The 27,727-nt window shown below is 45.2% G+C and overlaps 1 protein-coding gene across 1 annotated transcript in view; it reads right to left on the bottom strand.

Annotated features, from left to right (window-relative positions):
* dcc (DCC netrin 1 receptor) overlaps positions 1–27,727 on the bottom strand; it is a gene marked incomplete at its 5' end in the record, with an annotated part of 378,467 nt that overhangs the window by 160,900 nt on the left and 189,840 nt on the right. The window contains 2 exons of the mRNA XM_080510296.1: positions 648–798; positions 15,475–15,762. Of these exons, the coding sequence (XP_080366422.1) occupies positions 648–798; positions 15,475–15,762 (439 nt within the window). The remainder of the gene's footprint in view (positions 1–647; positions 799–15,474; positions 15,763–27,727) is intronic.

Below are 27,727 nucleotides of genomic sequence, written 5' to 3'. Positions count from 1 at the left end.
ACAAAATACACTTGTTATGACTGTGTGTGCAGCTCACATCAAAGAAAAGCTCCATTATTTATTGTTTGATACTTAAAGCAGCATTTCCCCTGCTGGAGTTAGAGACATTCTAACATGATATCTCAGCATCGTCTCTGGTGACGAAGTCAATGTCTTAATGACTTTAATTACTGAGCAATTCAAACAGACACGAAAGAAAATAAATTCAAATAACTCTTCTGTTATGCTGCAACTAAATGAGGACAGCGAGTGAAAACATCAGACTCTAAAGTCCCACATGTCTGATATTTAATTATTGGTTATTATAGTCGGAGGAGCTTCAATTGTGCGACTGTAGTTATCTTTCTTTCTTTTTTTTTCTCACTTGCCACGCTTCGCATTTCTCAGACTTTCTCCTGTGTATCAGCTGTGAGTTTCTCCTCTATGACTAACCTGAACACACAGTCGGATCATCTGTTGACAGGTCACTAAAGAGAGAGATTACCTCCTGCTGTGAAGACTATGAAAGGATCATTGTAACTGTACAAGGCAGCAGCTGTATAAAACACACTGAAGCTCATCCTAATAAGCTGCAGCTCCTCTTTGTCTCTGACAACTCCAGCAGGAGAGCCGACGGTGGCGTGAAGAGACTGAGTGACGACACAGACCAGCTCTTGATCAGCTCCTCTCCTCTCCTCCACTGGATGCCGGGAGTCGGGTATCCTGAGGCGGAACATTCCAGCACAGCATCTGTTCCCAGGAGAGCCGTCACTCTGGACGGACGCTGCAGGAACTGCAGGCTTCGATTCAGTCCGGGTTCTGAGGGAGAGAACGACAGAGAGAGACCGTGAGGCAGGGAGGAACATCAGCACTGATGTGACGCGACAGGAAACAATCGCAGTCACGCATTCACACAGTCACACAGTCACACAGTCACACAGTCACACAGTCACACATTCATACAGTCACACAGTCACACAGTCACACAGTCACACAGTCACAAGGTTCAAGGTTTCTTTATTCGTACTCGTAGGTTGATTTGTTGTTGTTACAGTCACTCTGTTACACTGCTACTCTGTTACACTGCCACTCTGTTACTGCCACTCTGTTACACTGCTACTCTGTTACACTGTCACTCTGTTACTGCCACTCTGTTACTGCCACTCTGTTACTGCTACTCTGTTACACTGTCACTCTGTTACTGCCACTCTGTTACACTGCTACTCTGTTACACTGCTACTCTGTTACACTGCCACTCTGTTACACTGCCACTCTGTTGCACTGCCACTCTGTTACACTGCTACTCTGTTACACTGCCACTCTGTTACACTGCTACTCTGTTACACTGTCACTCTGTTACACTGCCACTCTGTTACACTGTCACTCTGTTACACTGTCCCTCTGTTACACAGTCACTCTGTTACACAGTCGCTCTGTTACACTGCCACTGTTACACTGCCACTCTGTTACACTGTCACTCTGTTACACTGTCACTGTCACACTGTCACTCTGTTACACTGCCACTGTTACACTGTTACACTGTCACTGTTTCACTGCCACACTGTTACATTGCCACTCTGTTACACTGTCTCTGTTACACTGTCACTGTTACACTGCCACACTGTTACACTGCCACTCTGTTACACTGCCACTGCAATGCCGTCAGGGTTAGCTACAGGTGGTGTTTCCTGCATTAGCACGACTTGGTGTTCACACGTGAAGGGGTGAACACTGAGAGCATCTGCAGGATCAGAGAGCAGGAAATACCAAACAGCCTGATTTCCATTTCATTGGATGTTTCCTGCTGAAGACCGCTGACCCATGCAGCCAGGATGCATTATTTAGTGCCCTCTGATATGAGTCACACCGTGAGCAGAGCTGATGCGCTTGTCGTCCTTGGTACTGAACGGATTGTCGTTTTCGGAGGACAGACTGAAGAGCTAATCAGCACATTTACATGCACGCAGGAAACTCGCAGTGACACGTCTGGACCTTTTCCAAAGTGGGAGAATAAGCTTTTCCTCACATGAAATATTTCTGCATCGAACTATTCAAGCTATGAAAGACGCCGTCACTTCAACACAAGTACAGCTGCTCGAAAGAGGTCAACATCTGAGGTCGCAATATCTCCTGCTTTCTTCCGAGAGATGTGTGTAATTTTAGGAATAAGAACACTCGTTATCCTTCCACTTCTCGATATATCAAGAAAAAAATGTTTGCAAATGCCATCACGGGAATTTGAAGATGATGTATTGTATCAGGTCCTACTGGTCCTTATGTGAATGTACATCCAAATATTGGTATTCAAAGAACAGAAAGACACCAGATCAAAGCTGTACATCATCCATCCATCCATCCATCCATCCATCCATCCATCACATATGTCTTTTGCATTATGGGAGGAAACCGGCGGATCTGAGTAAGAACATGCAGACTTTACACAGAAAGGCCTGAAATCCTAGAATAGATCAGAAAACGTCTTGTGTTGTGTCGGTAAACACCACTGAGCCACTGTGACATCCAGTGCCACATTGTAAATGGTTAAAGAAAAGAAAAAAAAACACACAAAAAAACAACAGGGAGGGGAAGAAATCTGTACACTAAGTTTTACAGCTCATTTCAACAAATGTAAGAGAAAAATATCAGATAGTAATTCACTCATGTTCACTCGGAATGGATTATGCGTTGCATCGCAGAGGTTCCTCATTTCAAAACACATAGAAATGATTCTATAATATCACAACATGTAGTTTCTCTTGCTGCCATATTGAACTCTCTCTGTAATAAGAGCAAACACAAGATGTCAAAGGAAAACCTACTCGACACCAGCTTTTAATTTTTGTCATAGCTGAAACCAAACACAGATTAGTTTAGTACTTAAAATTGATATTTGTGCACGCTGTGCTGCTCTCTGTACACAAATCCTTTGCCAATTCACGATCGGTGGGGCTAATTATTGCTTTCACTGGTGAGAGAGGTACGCAAGTGCAAAAATCATCCAATATTTTAAAATAAATCAGAAAAAAAACTGTTTCAGAGATAAAAGAGCCGATTATTGCTATTTCAGAAGACAAACAGGTTATTGTGTTGACCAGTGGTTATTTTCACTGTGTATTTTTATCATATTCACTCAGTCTTTATTAATAATGTGCATCAGTGAGTGTTTTTGCCAAAGTGTAAAATTGATGGATAACCACATGATGTATCTGGTTTCTCTCTGGCAGGCTGAACTCCTCCGGATGATGAAGTCATGACTCCATTACTTTGAGTCAGGTTTGTGTGTTGATATTGACGGAGCAGTAAACACAGAGCAGAGACTTTGTGGCTGAGCGCTGAAGTCCACTCCCGTGACGTTATGGCCGCTGCATGTCCTCTCCTGCAGCTCATCTCATGACCCCTCCCTCCCGTCACTCATCAAACAATACCCCCAGATCCTGAACCTCCTGCCCCCGGGGTAGGTTCTCTGTCGCCCCACCATGTGAATGAACCACAGGCGGATGTGTTGACCTGGAAAGCAGCAGCATCACATCGAGTCATTCCGGTGTTTGCAAAAGGCTGCCATGAGGGCCAGAAGGACATCGTAATCTGGGAAGAGCAGCGACGTCCAACTGTTCACGAAATTACAAACAGGGTAAAAGATGTAGAACAACCCCAAAGTTGTCCTCACACGGCTTGTAAGTGAAGAAATAGTACAACTGTTGACAGTTCAAGTCATTAGATTTATTACTGAGACTGTTGATTCAGCTGGAGACTCATATAAATGGAACTTTTCTTATTAGATCAGTACAGAATTTAATATTGTCCTGAGACAGAAAACGGACAAATTACAACAAATGTGTGGTAAATGTGTGTTTACAACGCACTGCCCCATGCAGTTTTGGAGCAGAGGCCCCGTGAAGGACATTAGCCACACTTACTGTCTCGTGCTGATTTTTGCGTGTGGTATTCTCGTGGCCAGCATAATCCAGACTTTAGTGTGGGTGGGCTTTCTCCAGATTAAATTAAGTGAAAGCTTCATGACGCCAGTAAAGAGGGGCTGTAGAGCCTCTCCGGAGGAGCAACTACAAAGAGGCTGAAGAAGCTTCAAACCTTCAGGCTGCAGAATGTTGGTCCAATACAAAAATCCCCATAAAGTTCAGGCACAGGGGTCGAGGGTTTCAAAGCAAATGGCTACTGGATTATGTCACAAAAGTCGCATAAACTGCAGCAACTCTGGCAATCAGACACATTTCAACTGTGCATGAACACTGTTTCAGTGTTTAGAAGCCAGATACTTTTTCAGTTAAAATAAAAAAGAAAGAAAGAGGGCATTTCTCTTCCTTTGATGGACAAACGAGTGACTGTTGTCGCACTTGTCTTTAATCGCCACTCAATGTCTGGAGACTGTCAGCACTGCTGTGAAAATCAGTTCTGAGACTCACTGCTCCTATTAGATCTCATCTGAGGTAATCCACGGCCTGACGACACGCACACACGCACACACACACACACACACACACGCACACACACGGTCAGGTAGCATTCCCCCTCAGGTTTGCCGGAGGGCTGACATGTCCTCCAAGCTCAACTACATTCTGTAGTTTCTTTCAGGAGATAGGAAGTTACATCATCAGCCCTGTGGTACTGCTGACACACACACACACACACACACACACACACACGCCCGTAAGGGATATTACGTGAAGTTACATACATTTCCAACAGACTAACTGTGACATCAGCTAAAGAAGGCACTGGAAGGAGTCTCAAAGAGTTAGCGTTTACATAATTATTACATCTTATTATTCTTATTTAGAGCCAGAATTAACTTGACAAAACAGAACCTGAACCTCACTGAAGTCTTCAGGCAGGTCTGTACTGTGTGCTGTCAGCATGTCCCACATGAACGTGAACAACTCTGACGATTCCTTTTGTCATGTGACCCACAGGTGATGTTCACTTTCAAATGACCAGAAGATAAAATCCAACTCATGCTATCAACAGAAATCAATCAAAGCATCACTAACAATAGTTTGAGGACAAAGCTAAATTCAAAAGCTTTACCACACATCGTACATACAATGACTTCATCAAGAACTGCTCGATTCTTATTCAGCCTCTATTACATCTCTGTCTATAATTTACATGTATGTAGATGACATACTGTTATTATCTTGCGTTTGACGTACATATGAGTGGAAATGAGATTGGATTCAATGGAGAGTGACACCTTCCAGTGAAGCTTCTCTCAGGTAATAAATGTTCACATGACCGTCAACTGTCAGCACACTTTTTTACTCACATCTATCACAATAATTACTGTGTTTTCGTGTCAACATGTTGACGTCTGCACAAGGATGACAAGCTCAGGGAGTGAGGTGTATCTTTACATGGAAATAGCGTGTGTGTATGTGTGTGTGTGTGTGTGTGTGTGTGTGTCTGTGTGTGCATGTCTGATAAAGTAACAGTCAATACAATTGTGAAAAATCTCCATCCATACACACATGGAATGAGAAGTTTGACCTTCGGATTTTGAAACAAAAGCTCAGAAATCAGAAGCAGAGAAGAAGCTCATCAGCACAAAACCTGAGTGATGAAACAAAAGCAAACACAAAGAGAAACTGTCCACATTGCATTTCTCCTTTTTTTCATCCTTTTGGCCTTTTGGTGAGTAAAGAGTGAAGTGAGGGATCACAGAAATAATCAGTGCGTGGCGGCAGGACTCCCTTAATGTTTTCACAGACACGTACATGAACGCAGCCGTCAGCAGATCTCACACACACAGACACACACACACACACACACACACACACACACACACACACACACACACACACACACACACACACACACACACACACACACACACACACACACACACACACACACACATACAGACACATACACACACACAGCTCGCATCACAATGAGGGCGGTACTTTAGAGCAACACCCATTGTACGATTTCATGCATTTTCAAGCCCAATAATTAGAAAACCAGGAATTCTATCAACTTTATAGTCTGATTATGTCACAGTCAAACACAATCAACTTTTATACACTGATTGTTTTTCAGCTTCGAGGAGATTTTAACCGTTGTCTTGTAACCATACGAGCTGAATCTTTATCACACAGCAGCTGCGGGGCCACAGTTTCTGAGCGTTTATAGGACATGGCGGATCTCTCCCACTGTCTCAACACAAAGCTGTGAGCTCACAGCCTGACCGTTCGTTCTTTACGTGAACTTGTGTCAGAGGACTTTTAAAAAGGGTTCATTATGAGGCACGTTTATGAGTCTGTGGTATTAATCCGCTCCGTGCTCATGAAAGAGTCGTGGCCTCAGTCGATGAACATGACGACTGATGTCAGAAGAAACAAGACCTGAGCCCCCATCATTAAAAGAAAACTCTATGAGAACGGCTCTCGCGCAATGTTTATTTACTTCACTTTTAAAACCGTTTTTCAATTTTCTTTCAGTTTCTACAATGAAAAACTCAAATAACAATGGTATGCAGTTTGAAGAAACAGTTCTACTTTCAAGCTCACATCTTGTTCCTAACAACTTGTTTGTGGGTATTTTAATGGTCTTTTTAACTTGTCGTCATAATTAAAATTCAAGCCACTGCTGGGATGAGAATCAAAAATCGGTTCTCGTTGAGAACCGGCTCCCAGTGTTTCAATTCCTAGGAATCGTTTTCCAATTTTGCAAATGACCTTATCGATTCCAGGGGGCGCGAATGACGTCGTGTGCACATTGCGTAGCTTGTGTGACCTACGCAACCTGCATGGTGATTCGCGAGTGCAGACAACAGGAAAGGTGGCGCCAAGCATCACAGAAAGATTGGTTCCATTCCAACAGGGCAACTTGCAATACTTGCTCAGCGGATATTTCATCAAAGGGAGCAAACACGACCAATATGCAGAAACATTTGCACACAGCCGCGATAACTTGGAATGAGTTCTGTTTTCGATCCACTCCGGAGTGAATCTCAACCCAGCAGCAGCAGCAACGTTACCACGTCCTCTGATGTTCATACTGCAGCTTTAATGTCCAAAATGAGAATCGATAAAGAATCCGATCATAAAGCAGTCTTGAATATGGAATCAGTTCCCATCCCCAGTCATTGTCATGATGAGAAATCTCGATCAGTGAGCTCTGTGATCAACTGCTGATGTCTGTTCTGTTGCTCTGTACTCATCATATCTCTTGAAATCTCTGTATGTACTGATGCTTTTATTCTGCTACCCCACAACCAATCAGACAGCACATTATGTTGTCCGTGCTCTCAATTGTTGTTGAACGACCCGGTCGGTTCACTTCAACCTGTAAATAAATAAACGACCTCAATCCTTCCTCACATGGATGACAGTGAACCACTGCAGTGCTGCTTGTGTTTCCGTCTGCGTGTCGGAGATTTATGATTCAAATCCAAGGCTCTATATGAATTCACTGTGGTGAAAAGTCAGATTTGATGTGTATGAAGGAATAAATTGAGAGGATCACATCTGTCAGTGTGGTATTTGAGGCTTTACATTTCAAAAAGGATCGTCCTTGTTCAGCTGGAGCAACGAACCAGGTTCTCAGGGGCAGGGCCCACATGGAACAGCTCATCTTTCCAATCGGGAAATCCAAAGTCTAATATTTAGATTCAAATTTCCCACGGGGTTCGGACGCGGTCGGAAGTTGGACTTTTGACTTTCAGTCTTCACTCCTGAGATGGATCGCCACGTCTGAACTGAAGCTCAGAACATCTTCCGGGTCTTTTGAAGCCCACCAGAGGTCTGAGCTGACCGGTGGAAGATTAAACAGTATATTTCCTCTACATCAGAGGCCTCGATCACAAAACATGACATGACGTGCGCTTATTTCTCACACTCTGTTCTTTTACTCTAGGTTTTGTATAACAATATAAAATCATAATCAATTGGTACAGATTTCATCTCTTGAACTTTAAATGCTAATTGAAATATTTTTTTTATTGAAGATAAACTTTTCTGGGCACACTTTTTTCTACATATCTAACAAGAGAAAAAGTAAAAAATAGTAGTTGTTGACTGCTCGTAGGTTTTTGTTTTTTTTTTATTCATGAGGAATAGAACTGAAAATACTTTGTTAATCCCAGAGATACGTTCTTTAATCTCTACTTCTGAGTCAACTAATATCAGGACACTTTAATCTGCTTCTTCTCCTCACATAATCAGCTTTTATTCATAGAATTGTTTACCAGAATAGATATTGTACATGAAATGTTCACTTTAATTGTTTTGGGAAATATAAAACTACAAAATTGCTTCATAGTGTTAAACCGGAGATTATCTCCAGGCAGTGGGGGCCTCAAGGCTCGAGAAGTGGATGTGACCGCAGGAGTCAAGGGTCCACAGTGGACCTCAGCATGACCTTTGACCCCCCCCCCCCCCCCACACACACACACACACACACACACACACACACTCCCATGCTCCCTGATGCACCTTAATGTGGCTGTCCACTAAAATAGAACAGTAGGATGGGTCAGTGTGAAAAAGGAATTCCCCCAAGGGGATTGATAAAGTAAGATCAGTCTGTCCACACAGAGAGGAGGTGAAATCCTATGGCCTGGAAGCAGCATGGTTCATGATGCTGCTGTTGGAGGAGCTGCGGTCGGAGGAGCTGTGGTTGGAGTTCATTCAAAAAGCGCAGCACACATCACAATCAAATGGGTTCATCTGATAATCCCTCACCTTTGACTGTCTTGTTTTACCATCTGATTCAATCACATGTTTCAACCTGCGGGACCATTAATGTGTGATGATGAGATCTGCGCAACTTCACTGGAATGAAAAGCAGAGAAGGGAGCTGCAAACATGAAGAGGATTAAAAGTGTGGAATCATCTGCCGTGGAACGTACAGGACCTTTGCCACCTTTATGATGTGGGAAAGTCTGATCCACTAAAGTGCAAGCAGATCAAAATGATCAAGCCTGAAGAGGATGGATTTATAGAGAAAAAAGGCTTAAACTACATTGATGATTAATATTCTATATCCTGCCTCCGCTAGAGTCAGTCTCACACCGGTCTCACAAACTTACGTAAAAAGACATGTATAAAGAGAAGTCGGTGAAGATATATATATATATATATATATATATATATATATATATATATATATATATATATATATACATAAAAGACGGATTAAAGAAGGATTATAAATAGAATAAAGAAGGATTATTACCTTATTAGCAACGAAGTTGGCCAAGAAGGTTATGTGCTCATCTGCATGAATTTATTTATTGGTATGTATGTATGTATGTATGTATGTATGTATGTATGTATGTATGTATGTATGTATGTATGTATGTATGTATGTTGCCAACTTTTTGCAAAAAATACTCAAGCTCATTTTCAGAGATGATTTGTCATCATCCAAGGACCAATTGATTACATTTTGGGACGTCCGTCAAATAAATCACAAAAAAAACAACAGGAGCAACATCCCATACAAAGTGGATGAGAGAGGCACTGAATGACCTCAAGATCAGCGTCTGTTGTCATGGAGATGCTCCCTGCTCAGTGTTTCACCCAGAGATGTTGCTACCTGAACTACCTGGTTATCATCGATATGAGTTAACAGCTATCATGCTAGTGATGCTAACTTTGTTCCGCAAACAAATGTGGCGTCCCCTCTGAGCATACGTTTGGACCTTGGTACCCTCAGAAGAAGCTGATCAGCTGAACCGAGGCACCGAGCAGGGATGGAGGGGTGAAGCAGCTCAGGGAGGTAGGGCCAGACCAGACCATTCAGAGATTTCACAACAAATAAAGGAATCTTAAAATTAATTCTATAATGCACAAGAAAGCCAGTGGAGAGAAGCCACAATTGGCATTATGTTCTCCCTCTTACGTGCTCCAGTTAGTAGGCGGGCTGCAGCGTTCTGGAGACGAGGAAGGAGGGAGAGAGGGAGGGAGGCAGGGAGGACTGGCTGATTCTGACAAAGTGCATTCCAGTAATCCAGCCAGGATGTGATAAAAGCATGGATTACTGTTTCAAAGGGCTGCTGTGCCAGAATGGCCTTCACTTTTGCCTTCTGAGATGGAAGAAGCTGGCCTGAACCACTGCCCTAATCTGAGAGTCCAATTTAAAATCACTGTCCATTCTAAAACCTCGGTTCAAAACCACTGGCTTCAGGTGTGGAGCCAGGGGACCCAGGTCCAAGAGAGGGGGTTCACAGGAGCCACTGGGCCCCAAAACACCCTCACCTCAGTCTTGTTTTCATTAAAACTTAGAAAGTTAAAAGCCATCCAGGCTTTCATGTCCTCGAGGCATCTTTCTTTTTAAACGGGACATAAATCTGGCTGTCGTCCACATGAAAAGAGATGCCATAGAACCCAGTGGCAGACGGTACAAGGAAAACAGCAAGGGCCCTAAAATTGAGCCCTGTGGAACCCCACATGTGAGAGGAGCAGAGGAGGACCCGGAGCCAGCAAGGCTAACACACATATAGTGTATGTATGTCTGTATGTAAGTATCTGTGGGTTTACTCAGATATAAATTATTTATTTTGTGTAAATATGTTTTGCTAAAGTATAAATTATTTAATTTCAATAAGGCGTGTGTGTGTGTGTGCGCACATATGCACTGCACATTGCACACATTAAAGAAAAAACTTTAAAAATAAATACTTCTGGGCTCAGCCATGATATTTACAAATTAGTTTATTTCTTTAAAATAATTTAATCTTCATTTACTTTGTATCCAGTTTTGTTTTAATCATTAGTTTCAAATGATATGAATTTAATTATATGACTTTTTTTTTGCCTCCCCCTTGAACTGCAACCTTATCGTGGTGGGGGAGTTTGAGCACCCGAATGACCCTCGGAGCTATGTTGTCGGGGGGCTTGCCCCCCCAGTAGGGTCTCCCAAGGCAAACAGGTCCGAGGCGACGGGTCAGACTAAAAGCAGTTCACAAAACCCCCATGGATACACGCAAGAGGAGCAAGGTGACGTCGCCCGGTTTGGCGCAGCCGGGGCCACACCCTGGAGCCAGGCCCGGGGTGGAGGCTCGCACGCGAGCGCCTGGTGGCCGCGTTCTTGCCCGCGGGACTCGGCCGGGCTCAGCCCGAAGGGACGACGCGGGCCCCTCTTCCTCATCCTCCTGTGGACCCACCACCCACAGAGGCTGCCGTAGGGGTCGGGTGCAGTGTGGATTGGGTGGCAGTCGACGGCAGGTGCCTCGACGACCCGATCCCCGGACACGGACTCTGGCTTTTGGGACATGGAATGTGACCTCGCTGGGGGGGAAAGAGCCCGAGCTTGTGAGGGAGGTTGAGAGATACCGGCTAGATATAGTCGGGCTCACCTCCACTCACAGCTTGGACTCTGGAACCCAGCTCCTCGACAGGGGCTGGATACTCCACTTCTCTGGAGTTGCCCGCGGTGTAAGGCGGCGGGCTGGAGTGGGCTTGCTTATTGCCCCACAGCTCAGCCGCCACGTGTTGGAGTTCACCCCGGTGAACGAGAGGGTTGCGTCCCTACGCCTACAAGTAGGGGACAGGTCTCTGACTGTTGTCTCGGCCTATGCACCGAACAGCAGCTCAGAGTACCCAACCTTCTTGGAGTCCCTGGGAGGGGTGCTGGATAGTGCCCCAACTGGGGACTCCATTGTTCTCCTGGGGGACTTCAACGCCCACGTGGGTAATGACAGCGAGACTTGGAAGGGGGTGATTGGGAGGAACAGCCTCCCCGATCTGAACCCGAGCGGTGTTCTGTTATTGGACTTCTGTGCCAGTCACAGCTTGTCCATAACGAACACCATGTTCGAGCACAGGGGTGTCCATAAGTGCACATGGCACCAGGACACCCTAGGCCGGAGGTCAATGATAGACTTTGTGGTCGTGTCATCTGATCTCTGGCCGCGTGTCTTGGACACTCGGGTAAAGAGAGGGGCAGAGCTGTCAACTGATCACCACCTGGTGGTGAGTTGGATGCGCTGGACTGGGAGGAGGCCGGATAGACTCGGCAGGCCCAAACGTGTTGTGAGGGTCTGCTGGGAACATCTGGCCGAGCCCTCCGTCCGCGCAGCCTTCAACTCCCACCTCCGGGAGAGCTTCTCACAGATTCCGAGGGAGGTTGGAGACATTGAGTCCGAGTGGACCATGTTCTCCACTTCCATTGTCGAAGCTGCTGCTCGGAGCTGTGGCCGCAGGGTCTCTGGCGCCTGTCGTGGCGGCAATCCCCGAACCCGGTGGTGGACACCGGAAGTAAGGGATGCCGTCAAGCTGAAGAAGGAGTCCTACCGGGCACTGTTAGCTCATAGGACTCCCGAGGCAATCGACAGGTACCGGCAGGCCAAGCGAGCCGCAGCCCGGGCTGTGGTGGAGGCAAAAACTCGGGTCTGGGAGGAGTTCGGAGAGGCCATGGAGGAGGACTTTCGGTCGGCCTCGAGGAAATTCTGGCAAACCGTCCGGCGCCTCAGGCGGGGGAAGCAGTTCTCCACCAACACTGTTTACAGTGGAAGTGGGGAGCTGTTGACCTCAACTGGGGACATTGTTGGGCGGTGGAAGGAATACTTCGAGGACCTCCTCAATCCCACCACCACGTCTTCCATTGAGGAAGCAGAGACTGGGTTCTCAGAGGTGGACTCGTCCATCTCCCAAGCTGAAGTCACCGAGGTTGTTGTGAAGCTCCTCGGTGGCAAGGCACCGGGAGTGGATGAGATTCGCCCAGAGTTCCTTAAATCTCTGGATGTGCAGGGACTGTCGTGGCTGACTCGTCTCTGCAACATCGCGTGGCGGGCGGGGACAGTACCTCTGGACTGGCAGACCGGGGTGGTGGTCCCTCTCTTTAAGAAGGGGGATCGGAGGGTGTGTTCCAACTACAGAGGGATCACACTCCTCAGCCTCCCCGGGAAAGTCTATTCCAGGGTACTGGAGAGGAGGGTCCGGCCGTTAGTCGAACCTCGGATCCAAGAGGAACAATGCGGTTTTCGTCCTGGTCGTGGAACACTGGACCAGCTCTATACCCTCCGCCAGGTGCTTGAGGGTTCGTGGGAGTTCGCCCAACCAGTCCACATGTGTTTTGTGGATCTGGAGAAGGCGTTCGACCGCGTCCCCCGAGATGTCCTGTGGGGGGTGCTCCGGGAGTACGGAGTCCGGGGTCCCTTGTCGAGGGCTGTTCGGTCCTTGTATTCCCGGAGCAGGAGTCTGGTTCGCATTGCCGGCAGTAAGTCGGACCTGTTCCCTGTGCACGTTGGCCTCCGGCAGGGGTGTCCTTTGTCACCGGTTCTGTTCATCATATATATGGACAGAATTTCTAGGCACAGCCGGGGGCCGGAGGGGGTCCGGCTTGGGGACCACAGAATCTCATCTCTGCTATTTGCGGATGATGTGGTTCTGTTGGCCCCATCAAGCCTGGATCTCCAGCGTGCACTGACACGGTTCGCAGCCGAGTGTGAAGCAGCTGGGATGAGGATCAGCACCTCTAAATCCGAGGCCATGGTTCTCGACCGGAAAAAGGTGGCTTGCCCCCTCCAGGTCGGTGGAGTGCCCTTGTCCCAAGTGGAGGAGTTTAAGTATCTTGGGGTCTTGTTCACGAGTGGGGGAAAGATGGAGCGTGAGATCGACAGGCGGATCGGTGCAGCGTCTGCAGTTATGCGGACGTTGTATCGGTCCGTCGTGGTGAAGAAGGAGCTGAGCCAAAAAGCGAAGCTCTCGATTTACCGGTCGATCTTCGTTCCTACCCTCACCTATGGTCATGAACTATGGGTCATGGCCGAAAGAACGAGATCCCGGATACAAGCGGCTGAAATGAGCTTCCTCCGTAGGGTGGCTGGGCGTACCCTTAGAGATAGGGTGAGGAGCTCAGTCACCAGGGAGGAGCTCGGAGTAGAGCCGCTGCTCCTCCACATCGAGAGGAGCCAGCTGAGGTGGCTCGGGCATCTATTTCGGATGCCCCCCGGACGCCTCCCGAGGGAGGTGTTTCGGGCATGTCCCTCCGGTAGGAGGCCTCGGGGCAGACCCAGGACACGCTGGAGGGACTATGTCTCTCGGCTGGCCTGGGAACGCCTTGGGGTGCCACCGGAGGAGCTGGAGGAAGTGTCTGGGGCGAGGGAAGTCTGGGCTACTCTGCTCAGACTGCTGCCTCCGCGACCCGGCCCCGGATAAAGCGGTAGCCAATGGATGGATGGATGGATGGACTTTTTTTGCCCAATTTAGCATTAAGGACTAATAATTAACAAATACATTTAACAAAAAATACTTTTTGGCCATTTTGATTGATATATTATTTTGGCTTCAGATTAGACTGTTTCAAACTTTAATTGACATCTTAATATTTCTTTAGTTATAAATAATCAAGTGTTTTATGTTGCTCCTTTTAATTACAAATATAAGCTCTGCTTCATTTGCATATGCCTATCAAGGATACCTGTGTTCCATTTAACTTGAACGTGAAATGTGCTTGAGCGCTCAAAGACTGTACGTGTGCGCGTGCGCGAGGGCAGAAGATAAGTCCTCCTGAGAATAAACAGCAGTACTTTGAAATGCAGAGTACAGGCGTTTATCCAGCTGAAGGTTGGTGTTGGACCCCTGGGGGCCCCCTGCTGTGAACCAGCACAGGAACAAGCTGCGGTGGCAGCGCAGCCTCGCGGCGGAGCGGAGCCAGCAGGGGAGGGAGCGAGTGACGAGGTGGACGCGATACGCTCTGCTATAATTGGCCGATGTGAAGAGGCTGACTGATTCCCTGCAGACGGAGCAGGAACTGCCCCCCTCTTAGCCCTCAGACACATTATTAAAATCACATACCACATTGTATATATTCATTACATCACATTTCAAGTTTAAATGAGACATGCAGCTCTGGGGAGGAAATGAGCAAAAATTACTACCTGACAAAACGATGACTGCAGGAAAAGTGGAACTCACTGCTGAGTAAAAGCTGCTGATGCCGAGTTTCAGTGGAGCGTGCTGCTGTTTCTCCACGTGGACTCCACAAGTATCTCTAACATTGATCACATCCAGTACAGCACTGAACGTACTTTACATTGAAAATGTTCTCAGGATGTAAAGAAAACAAACAAAAAAACAATCTGCTGAGGCCTGATGCGGGAATTCACAAAGACAAACAATCTGGAATATTTTCATTCAATGCAAATTATTGTAATCCACAGTCAAAGAAGAAGCCAGTGGAAAGTGAAATGTCTGACCGCTCCATCCAGCAATATAGAAATACATTTTCTTAGAAATCTAATGTATGAGTAATGAGTAATGAGAAGAAGGCACAGCTTACTGTCATGCTCCTATCCACTACTAGTCAGAGCTCCAGAGCATCAGACATCAGTCTGCAGAGCAGCAGCTCTCGAGTAAATGCCTTGTAGCAGTACCAGGGTAAAGTACCAGCAGCAGTACTGGAGTGTAGAGCAGTTTCAAAGGTTGCTGTAATAAAGAGATGTGGTCTTTCTAAACCAGCACAGTATTTCTGAATGGTTTAGTTGGAAAGAAGCAGGCAGCATGAATCCCGCCTGGTTTGAGGTGCAGTTACCTGGGAGCACTCGGAGCTCTGCGTCCGTCCCCGTCCTGGTGCTGCCGGGGTTGTCGGCCAGGCAGCGGTACGTCGCCGAGTCCGGAGGCTGGACTCGGCTCACCTGCAGCGAGCCGGACGGCAGCACCGCGAGGCGAGATTCAGGCTCGAAGGTCAGCGGAAGGTCGTCCCGGTTCTTCTGCCAGCGGATTACCGGCGTGGGGTCTCCGGAGACTTCGCATCGCAGCAGGGCAGTGTCGCCCAGGTATGAGGACACAGACTCGGTGGGCACGACCACCCGGAGAGGACCTGCCGAGGTGCAACAGGAAAAAGAAGTGTTAGCAATATTAAGTCAGTGTACTCCTAATGGGGCTTTTCCACTAGCGGCTACTCGACTCAATGGGACTCGGTCTTTAGTCTTTTCCATTACATGTTAATACCAAATATCAGGTATTATTCTTGTACCTACTCAACATCGGTTAAATGTGACGTCGGCAGACAGCAGGCCGCTGATTGACCAGGGCGCCGCCCGCAGAGTTTTCTGGTTCTCTTTGTTTGCTCTGCGTCTAACAGAAAGCCACAGATGGAGCAGCAGGTAAACCATGACCTCAATGTCCTCCATAGTGGTTCTGTCTTTGCGTCACCAGACAAAAGACATTGCCAGAGTCTTCGGCTGCCTTGCTCTAACTACTACCCACACTGAGATTTTTGGAGTAATGGAAAATAACCGAAACTGAGTTGAGGAGAGTGAAGTCGAGACGAGTAGCGTTAGAACTGTGTAATGGAAAAGTGCCAAGGATGTTTGACTGCCTGAATAAATAGTGGAGTGTTTGGACCGTTGGCTCAAGCTGAGACTGTTGTCTTTCATGTTCTTCTCAAGCCTTTGTGAGTTTTCTCTGTACAAACAATTCACCAACCCAAAAACATGTTGGTAGCTTCACTGGATAAAGTTGGTGAAAGTGTTTGAGAAGATCAATGTTAAAAAGTCCCATGAAACAAGTGAGAAAAACTGAAGAAGTTCAGGACTTATTCAGCTTCTTTGTATCTGGGTATGTTCGCAAGGAAGGAGGAAGATGGCAAGGACAACAATACCCCACATAACCAGAAAGAGGTGGAGCAGAGTGAGGGTGGAGGGGAGTCAGAGCACAAGTTCCAAGAAAACAATGTTAGTCCACACGAGAACGCCGGTAAACCAGTCTGTTTTGGCCGATCATCCACACGAGCCGGCATTTCTCATTTTATTTAATTTATTTTTGTCAAAAATAGAATAGGTGCATTCTGGGGATATGGAGATATTTTTGAGCACTCTGGTTACAACGTAACATATTTTCAGATTATTGAAAGTACAAATAGAAAAATCAAGAAATCAAGCGGAGAGAAAGACGGTAACGAACTGAACTCTCTGTGAACTGTGATGGAAAGGCTGCATTTGTCTGTAACTGTCCATTTGTCTGTAACTGTAACTGAAGTTCCCTCCTGCAGGGTGCAAAGGAGAAAATCCTCCACCAGTCCTTTAACTCTGGACTTTGACATGAGAATTAATAATCTGAGCAGAGAATTGGAACAGTGGGACGGCTCAGAACCGAGAGTGGAGAGCTTCTTCTGGTCAAACACATACAGATAGAAAGAGAGAGAGAGGAGGACGGGGGGAAGAAGGACAGCGGGATGGAACAATGGAGGGGAAAGAGGAAAGGAGGACAGAGAAAAAGGATGGAAGACGGGGACAGAAGGATGAGAAGACCGAGATAAGGAGGACGGGGACAGGAGGAGAGAGGATAGGGGGATGGAAAGACAGGGACCGAGGAAAGGAGGACAAAAGGGAAGGAGGGATGGAAGGATGGAGGGACAGAAGAACGGAAGATGAAGGAGAGAGGATAGAGAGATGGAAGGACGGAAGGACAGGAAAGAGGAACGGAGGACAGAAGACAGAGGACAGATAGATCAGGGCAACCTGAAACACTCATAGAGTCATTTGGACCCGTTTACCACTGAACAGAGCACAGTGGGAGACATGAGAGGAAGACAGAGGATGGAGGGATGGAGGGATGGAGAGACAGAGCAAAGGAGGACAGAGGACAGGAGGCACTGTTAGCACATGTAAATGAGCATGTGGGTCACTGTCTATGTGCAACATTCAGGCCGCAGGCGACTTCACTGAGTCACGTCAATACCTCAGACTTCTTTAACCTGGATTTTACTTCAAATTACTCTCTCATCTTTTTTTTTTTTTTCTGACAAAAAAACCGGAATATTCCTCCCATCATCTCTGAAAATCTGAGCTAACTCAGTCACTATTAAAAGGAAATGACTTGATGTCTGGCTAAATGAGGACATTTCAACTTTAATCATCTCACTCAGATGAACACGTGTATACTGCCAGCAGGAAGTCTGACTGTTAGGGAAGATTGCTGATATCAAGTGACTGATTAAAGTGAAATATGGAAAAGATGATTGGAGGTGATCGCAGCAGTACAGGTGCATATTTAACATCAGTAGCAGCACTTTTCATTCCTTATACTCTCCTCTAATGAAGGTCTGTACGTCAGAAACAGCTCCTTATTTGTAGAAATGTTATTGTAACATTTATTGTTATCTTTTGGAATCTACGCACCAGAAACTAGTACAGGGACAAACTGGTTCAATCTCGTTAAATTGTAGCTGGAACCTAAAGTTTGTTTGTTTAATTGACTGCTGTGTCCACTTTGTGTGGCATTGTTTCAGTAAGAGAAGACTTACATTACTCTCGAACCCCAAACTGAGCTTTATCATAAACAAAGACAACAGAGTTCTCTTGAGGCCTCTCAGGCTCGGCCCCTGGGAACTGGACTTTCCTCTTTTAAATCATATTTTACAAAGGAAATTGAAAAGCACAAGACAACAAGACAAATGAAGGAATCAACATGTTATACACAGGAGAAGCCAATATAGACAGTTTAATATAACCAGTACAAACATCAAAATAGTAACATTTCCATGCCTTTTTGATATAAATCCCAGAAAGGGACTATTTTATAAAATTCTAAAGCCTGTGTTAGGAGAGTGGACGGCCCGGGGGTTGGGTTTTCCTACATTTTTACTTTTCTTCCCTAATTTTACCAAAAAAAAAAGAAAAAACAAGAACTAAACCTCCTGTATTATTTTAATGCACTGTAATAATCCCCAAAGGAGAAATTCCTTCCCGACTTGACCCATGGGCAGCAGCCACACAGAGCCCTGGTACACACACACCGGGCCGTATTTGAAGCCATGACCATCTTGCTCTAAAGCAATTAAATAACTGAAAGGTCCACATCTGGGTTTGTGTCGTGTTTCTTCCATCACATGTTTTAATGTATTTTGTGGAGGCCGACGGTCGTGAGATCACACATCAGAGACGGGAGAATAAATGCAAGCCGGTGTCAGACTTCCCCTCACAGTTTGTGTTGTTGTTTTCACGCTGCTTTAAAATCACTTGCTGCTTTCTCTGCAGTCCAGCAACAAAGACGGACTCGAGTGTGTGTGTGTGTGTGTGTGTGTGTGTCTGTGTGTGTGTGTGTGTTGTGCGACAGTGAGGCGTCAGTGTGACTCTCAGACGGTTGGATGAGCTTCCAGCTGGGAGGACGTGAGCTGCGGTGACACCTCGCGTATCTCGGGAGACGGGGATTGAGATTGTTTGTCTTACATAAGTTCTGTTGTCGGTCCCTGTGTAGATCACACCGCCGCCTGCAGCTAAAAGCAGACACAGCACACATGTACTCTTACATCTGTCACGTACGATGCGAGGGCCCTGCTACGATTCATGTTACAGTCCTCAACACGCTACGAGCCGAAAAACACCAAGCCATCATCATCATGATCAACAAAAGTCTGATTCCGCCCTTGGGAACACGCCAAAGATGTGTTTAAATAGACAAACCCCCCCAGACAATGTCATGCAATTACAACAGCTGCTGCTTTCTGGAGGCGATCGCCTGAAACAAACACTGACCAGAGGGGAAGAGAAGTAGGTGGAAGTTGAAATCCAGCTCATAGATTGGTTCAGATCAAAATTGGAAACCCCGCCCCTTTAGCCTGTTAGTGGCGAATGACAATCACAAGGTATAACCTTCTCACTCCTTCTTCCTCTCTACTTCCTCCTCACTCCTTCTTCCTCTCTACTTCTTCCTCACTCCTTCTTCCTCTCTATTTCTTTCTCTACTTCTTCTTCACTCCTTGATGTGTTCACACTATCCATGAACCGGACCTCAGTTGACTTGCCAGTGGATTGAGAGCCACGCTTCTCAAGTGGACCGGAGTTCACTTGTTTGCTCCGGATAAGAATCCGGCGAGCGTTCACACCTGACCAAATGAATCAGACTTTCCCGTTTACTCAGTTCTGGACCACACAGTGCTGGTGTGAAAGTGCACTGAGAAGCACAGATGTGTTAAATGACAGACGCGTCACTGAAAATGTTTATGCCGCCTGCTGTCCAGCGCCTTCATTTGCTGGAGGAGGATCCTCCTCCCTGCAGCTCCAGCTCTCCACTACCTCGGACCTCCGTCCCACCAAACCACACCCTCTCCGGCCAGCGCTCAGCCACCTCCTCCAATTTGGTAATGCTCTGTTAATGCCATTTTTCTTCCCACAAATCTCCTCTCTGAGTCACCATCATTAAACAAGATATGTACAGAAATGGTGTTTTTACAAACCAAACTCAAAAAAAAGGAAATATTATTGTTGTTGGCTATAAAACATAGTATTGTATTGTAATAACTCAAAAACCACGAGTTTCTTAAATCAACTATCATCTATTGAGTAAATTGTATGAAAATTGGTTTATCATGATCTACTTAAAGTTATGTAGAACCACTTGAAACAATTTTAATTAAATCCAACATATCTTATTTTTGAGTGCAGCATCAAGACTGCCACTTCCTTCAGAGCCATGACCTCAACTTTAGAAAAATATCTCTATTAGACCTACATACTTTGTTAGAGATTCCTTTTTAATCAAAAGGGCTAATTGCAAGAACACATATTGCGTGTAGCCTCCTTTTTATATCGAGGTTTATGAACAGAAGGCTGCTTCTAAATTTCCATGTGTGCTGTGTCTTCTTCTGCGTTTTTGGTTTGTTTGGTGAGTCACACTGCCCCTAAAGGCCTGGCATATGTACTACGTGCCCTGAAGCCTCGAGTTGAACTGGGAGATGTGGAAAGAATTGTTTTCGGAGAACCTCGGGGAGAAAAAAAAAGATTGTTTTGGCTCGTGTGGATGTGGCCTCAGTCTCTCGATATGCGAGGTCTTCCCAAGTGTCATCTCCTTTGTTTGTTCATCTTTTGTTGCCCACCTCTCCGGATTTACACGAAGAATGAATAAATCTTCTAATGTTTCCTTATGCCAGCTCCTTCTGGATGTCTTGACTCTTCTCGTTAACAGACTTGTTTTGTCTCTGTATTATCACTCAGTCCAAAGCCGTTACAGAAACACGCCACACAGTCGACGCTTCAGGGATGTTTGGGCTCAGGAAAGTTGCAGAATTCTAAAAACCTCTGTTGGATAATTGTTTTAGTTGGTTCTGTAGACGTGATGCAGAGCAAGTTTTCATTTAATATGAGACACAATGAATAGCACTTTATTATCAAAGACAGCAAATATTGTATTTGATTCAGAGAGGAAAATGGGGAAAAAAGGGGAAAAATGAAAAAATTATATTATTTATAATTCAGGAGTAAAAACGTTTGACAGTGACTGTGTATTATGGTTTGACTATCGAGTATTGTGACCCGCCTTCACTCAATATGAGCTGGGATTAGATCCCAGAGAGCCTGAACTGAATGACGAGGATGGATGGATGGGTAACTGCTTACAGAAGCTTTTTCTTTTCTTTCAAGCCTTGAGATGCTGAGTCTTTTTCAGAATCTCTGACAGCAAGTGCAGTTCGTTGTTTGTAGTTTGAGTGGTCTTGTTAGATTGGATTCGATCTTGGAACGTGTTAAAATAAACATCAGTCAGCAGCTTCCCATGAGAAGAGATTTGATCAGAAGCGTGAGAATGATTCTGATCAGTCGTGGGGGGAGAAGTGGGTCATACGTGGTCCGGAGGGGAGACAGTCCAGCAGCAGAAATGAGTAGACGAAGGAGAAACTTTGACCCTCAGCGCACCGTGCGGTAACTTCAAATCCCCGTCTGTGGAATAAAAGCACCGTCCTCTCCAGCCGCCACAAACAGACAAATCTGCTGCGTTTCCGTGGCGACGCTGGCTCCGTCTCCCTGCTGTTTTTCATCCTCATTAGACAAACAGACTGAAGCGACTCGGACAGATAATAACATGCAAATCACAGCAAACAGGCCGGGGCAATGCAGGGATTTGTGGGATGCTGTGGCTCTGGATCCTCGCCTGGGGAGCAATTATTATCTTCTTCCTCCGCTTGAACCTTGCATCTCCTCACCAACATTAATTGGGTTTGTCCAAATCCTGCGAGAGTCCACAACTAATTGAGGATGGCCGGAGTGGAGATGGTTTTGTTTCTCTTTCCACTGCTGCGAACGCACAAGTTTAAAAGTGGCAGTTTGTCTTTGGAGTGGCTGAGAATTCAGCAAAAATTGCCGTTCAGTTTGTAAAGCAGGTTTTTGACTCCAGCAGCCCAACAATCCGCTCAGCTCTCATGAGCAATGTTAGATTAGGATTAGCTGGATGACGGTGGTGTGTTTGGTTCTGATGTCTCAGGTTCAACTGGGTGTCAATGAGGGCATTTCAACTCGTGGTAGAAAAGTGGTGATTCCTGCATAACAATTAAACTGTTAAGCAATTAAACACTTCTCCTGCCGTCATCGTACACAAACACTGTGATATCATTGGCAAATTGCATTTTCGGCCCGATCTTGTCAACATCTAAAATGATATTTAAGCTCCCAAAAATGTAATGTCTATGGGAGACAACCGCTCTGCCAATCGAGCCAAGTCACTCCTGTGGCACGAATGTTGCAATTCAGATTTGTTTTCACACAGACCCAGGCCTCCATCATGTGTGGCACTAAATCAGATATGTGTCTGAAGTCTTCCAATGTGACCGCCGTCTGAATGATCCAGTGGCAAATATGCAACTTCCACATCATTGACATGTGACTAATGTGACCAGTCTGAGCCGGAGGAAGCGGCTCTGCCAAAATGTTGAAAGCTGCCACTCTTTTTTTTCCCCTCAATGTCCTTGTAAAGAACAGGCAGCCCATTTCTTATTTTAAGCACTCACAACACTTTAAATGTTCATCAGCACTTTGAGAAGCACACAGCAGTTTAAGATCAAGCTATTTGCACATATATAAATTAATTTGCACACAATTGTTGTTTTAACTTATTTGTTGAATTTTCTTTTGTTGTTCTGTAGATTCGACCACCTGTGGAGACGACACTACAATGAATTGAGAAATTGAGCAATGTGCAATATATGTGTATTTGAGACTCTCTGATTCTTTTAGTTGTTGTGTGTGCTGTGAATGTTTTCAGGTGTGGATGAGAGAGTTGTGGCGTGTGAGGAGTTTCCACTTATCTTCTCTTGAGTTCAGGCCGGTGTCCAAGTAAAAGATTCCCCCCTGGGACGGACACTGTTAAAGAAGGTTCCGGGCTGAACCAAGAGGAGAAGCAAGTGGGGGTGTTGCACATAGTTTTAGGATTTAGTTTATTATTTAGGTGTTTGGTTTAGATGTGTTTGAGGATTTTAACTTAGTTTTCAGACACTAATGTTAACTTTTATTACCTATGAAGTTTTTAATGGTTCCACCCAGTTGAGCGAAGTGTATTTAAGGCGCCTTTTTACATCATTCATGGGGCTGCTGCTGGAGAAGCCACACTTCTCAATCCTCTAATGCACTTTTAACACTTTGTATTTTTTTTGGGTTGTGCACTTGTGAAAATAAAAAGAAGGAAAGACATGGACCAGCCACAAAGCTGATTCCATTACTTATTTTACTCACTGCTCAAACCGCTCTTCAGCCAGTCTGGGGTCATATCGGAGATCCGAGGCCCAACAGTCCTTTTTTTTTAAGCTCATGACACGTATAAACTTTTTATGATTTTAACATGATTGTGACAGAAGTTGAGGTTTTGGCAGGTCTGGCAACCCTGGTGCTGACCAGTGAAGCGTCCATATTGACCTCCGCAAACAGCATGACATCACCTCTCCATCTGCAGATACAGTCACACTGCAGTCTAATGGAGGTCATGTATAAAATCTAGTGGAATGATCACGCACAGAAATGGGAATTGAGCATCAATGAGGACAACATCTGCTCCCACAAAAGATGGTTTTGGTGTGATCTGTGCTGTTAAGTGTTGTATGCACCATGTCTATAAATAGAAATCCTGCTTCTGAGTTACAAGCTCTCAGTTTTGTCAAGCAGTGAAAAAAATTAATCTTTCAGCAGCTTGTGGGATAAACATCCGTTTAGCAGTGTAGAACCCTGACGAACCAGCCACACTGTTACAAAGCACCAAGAAGTAGAAAATCCACAAAATATGTATATGTGTGCTGTTTGTCAGCTTTTAATGAGGAGCTACTGTGAGGTTCAGAACAAGGATTGGTTTACACACAGGTGTTTTACGTATTACACTGTACCTGCTCACCTGATTTAGAGACAGACTTTAATCACGTCGACAGCTGAACCTGTAGATAGCCCACTCTTCTCAAAGAATTAAGGATAGAAAGTAATCAAAGATGTTTTAAAGGAGGATGAGGATGCACTGGGGAGAATGAACAGAGGCTTTCTCTTTAATGAGCTCTAATTTCACCCATTCCACCTTCTTTTTTAATCCTAATTCATTCTTAATTCACTCCACACATAGTCACTATTTAAAATGAGTCCAACAGTTGAGACCATAAAAGCTAAAAAGAAAAGATGAAAACATCATTCTTATGCTTCGGTTTCTTCTCTCCGTGACTTTTAGTTTTGCTCATTAGTTCATGAAACCGAGGCCTCGGTGCTGAAAGATGAAAATATAAAGTTTGTCTGGTTCCTATCTTTTTATATTCCCTCCAAATGTTTCTCACTCTTGCCCTAAACTTGTATATTTCTTTGTAGACTTCATTCACTTTGAGCTGTGGATTCTCTGCATTTCTCTCTGTTCTCCCTCCTCCCATCCTCACCACACACACGCATGCACGCACGCACGCACGCACGCACGCACACACACACACACACACACACACACACACTATCTGAGAGTTCAGTGTTTCTAATTAATTCCCAGTTTACAGTCATCACTGAACACACAGAGAGAAAGAGAGAGGGAGTGAGAGAGAAACAGAGAGAGAGAGAGAGAAAGAGAGAGAGAGAAACCCATAACCAGCCTGCTAATTGAATTTTTAAGCCTCTGCTATTCATTAGCATTTTGCCTCGTAATGTGTTGTGTGTGGCCTGTGTGTGTGTGTGTGTGTGTGTGTGCGTGTGTGTGTGTGCGTGTGTGTGTGTGTGTGTGTGTGTGTGTGTGTGTGTGTGTGTGTGCGTGCGTGTGTGTGTGTGAATGCCACGCAGGCAGATCTGCCTCATATTTGAATGTACCAGTGGGCTGAGCGGTGTGCGATTATGCGAGCGTGTTTAATGATATTTTAAATATTCCTCAGACAGGAAGGCTCCTCGCCGCAGTAGCTAAAGATCAGCTCATCATACAACATCATTTCCACTGCAAAGGTCGCATGCAAGCACTGCTTACCGGTCTATCAACATCATAACCATGGTTTCAACCGTTGTGGTCGGAAGTCATTGTTGGGAAATTGTTTGAGAAATTTCATGATTTAACAACATATCATTCCTGACAGTCTCATCTGACTGAGAACCATTATGAAACACAAGCTGGAAATGTATATTTTTATAGTATTAACACACCCCAATGGATGTTATCACGAAATGTAACGTCATTTCGAACATTGTCTGATATAGTGGCAATGAAAATGTATTCCTAATTACAGTTTCCAACTAATCTTTTATAATGGAGGAAATTAATTACACACTGAAAATGAAGAAAAAAATAGTATGGGGGGGGGGGGGGGGGGGGGGGGGGTAGTAGTCCAGTTTTGTCTCCATCAGTGAGTCCTCTATTATTAATGTTAACAATGTCCACATGCCTTTATTACTGTAGTATGGCTGTGGGTCAGTTTGATGACAGAGTCACTCATTAAGTTCAGCTGAAGCTGCATCAATTAGTGGGAGGAAGATGCTCTAGAACCTGGATGCCCGCTCTTTGTGAAGGAATTGGATTCATATAGGGCTCAACACAAAAATACAGACAGCTTCAGAGTTATCTCTTTGTTTTAGTGCAAAAAAAACCAAAATCTTTGTGATAAACTATATATTGAATCCACTTTTTCTCATGCGTGTTGTAAAAATCGGTGGATTAAAAACCCGTCACTTCTCTGAAGGGGTTACATGACGCTGCGGGTTCATCAATCTCACCCAGGTTACTGGTCGATGTTCACATGTTGCCGTCAGGTGAATGAATGAATGAAACTTTATTCCAAACCTCCAGATATATAAAAAAGAAAGAAGGAAAAGAGGAACATTTGAATTTAAATTATTAAAATGAAAAAAATTATACAGGTATAATGGAGCATTGCTCCTCCAGCAAGCAGGAGTTTAGTGAAACAAATCTACGACTGGCTCCAGTGAGCAGGATCTTGAGAGACAACCGCTCTTTAACTGTATATCTGCACACCTGACCCACTGAAGGCTGTGGAGGTAGTAATCAGTAAAGGAGTCAGTATGGACAGACGTTCTGATGTTCTAATGAATTAAACCACAAAGGTCCGCAAGCAACAGTTATCTGACATTCAGCACAGAATGAAACCTTAACACTCTTAACCATCTTCATCATCAGAGATGGTGAAGGAGAGCGTCACTCAGTGGGCAGCTGCTCGGTGATCCACCAACCACTGCACACATTATTAATCTGCTGATGGGTTTGATGAGCTGAAGGAAGTTTTTTTTTGTGACATCCTGACAAAGAGGAGGAAGTCCTGCAGTGTTTCAGGGAAACATGTTGACCTGTTGTTCATCATGTGGAAAAAAAAAATCACTGCATTCATTGCCGATAGTGAGGAAATACTCTCCCTCTGCTTGGCTTCTGCTTAAAGAAATTCATGTTTTATTCAAACGGATTTCTATGATGCAATATTGCTTTGCGGTGGAAATGTTGCTAGAAAACTGTTGTAACTTCCAAAACTAATCTGCCCTACTTCACATGTATTTCCAGTTTAACTGTGATTCCTGAATATCTGTTTCCAAAAGGAAGACCCTTATCCCCCTGAACACATAAAAAAACTGGATTCTGGTTCAAAACAAGGTCTAATTACAGCCCAAGCTAAAACAGGACTTAACAGCGACCTGCAATCTTTCAATAAGAGTCACAGTTTTCTACTCACTGGGTGAGTAGAGATGCCAGAGGTGCCTACTGCGTTCAACACAGTTGAACTGCAGACTTTAGTCAACAAACTACTGGTGCTTGAACTACCACCGTCCCTCTGCAAATGGGTACTGGATTTCCTGACACCCACACCACAGACAGTGAGGAGAGTGTTATCCCAGAGTGCCAAGTTAGCATACAGACGGGAGGTGAAGGGCACGGCTGACTGGTGCAAGGATAACAACCTCTGTATTAATGTGAGATAAACAAAGGGGATGGTGGTGGGCTTCGGGAGAGGTGACCGCATTCCCTCTCACCACTACAGCAAAGGAGAAGCTGAGAGTTGGTCCACATCATCAAATTCCTGGGGGTCCAATTTACCAGGACCTCGTGAGACTATTTCTTAAGCAGGCTGGACTGAGCCCTGCAGTCGTCGCAGCCTTCTACAGGTGTGTGTTGGGGAACACATTGACCTCCTCCGTCACCTCCCGGTATGGGAACTGCTCAGCACAGAAGAAAATCTGCCGTATCCTGCCATCCATAGAGTACATCCACACCAATCGGTGCAGAAGGACCCACATCGTCGGAGACTCCACGAACCCAGCTAACAGACGATCAGACCTCCCCACAGGAAAAAGACTTTGCAGCATCACGGGCCAAAACAACAAGTTTCCAGTGCAGCTTCTTTCCTGAAGGCGTCAAACTCGTGAACAGTAAAGCTGTCGCACGCCATCAAACTGGACTATCTATTATCCGTTATCTATATTGCTGCACTTTTTAACCAACTCCTTATATTTATTTATTCTCTAAAATCAGCGCCCACGTATGCTAATGGTCTGGAGTTACAGTAAAAACCTAGAACCAGTGTCTACGTAGACCAATATTTGACAACCTTCCGTTGAGTTGATCCAGACACAGGTTAT

Source organism: Blennius ocellaris (genome assembly GCF_963422515.1).
Source record: "Blennius ocellaris genome assembly, chromosome: 15".
NCBI lineage: Eukaryota > Metazoa > Chordata > Actinopteri > Blenniiformes > Blenniidae > Blennius > Blennius ocellaris.
Note: the sequence above shows the minus strand (reverse complement) of the source record. Positions and strands in the feature narration are given on the sequence as shown.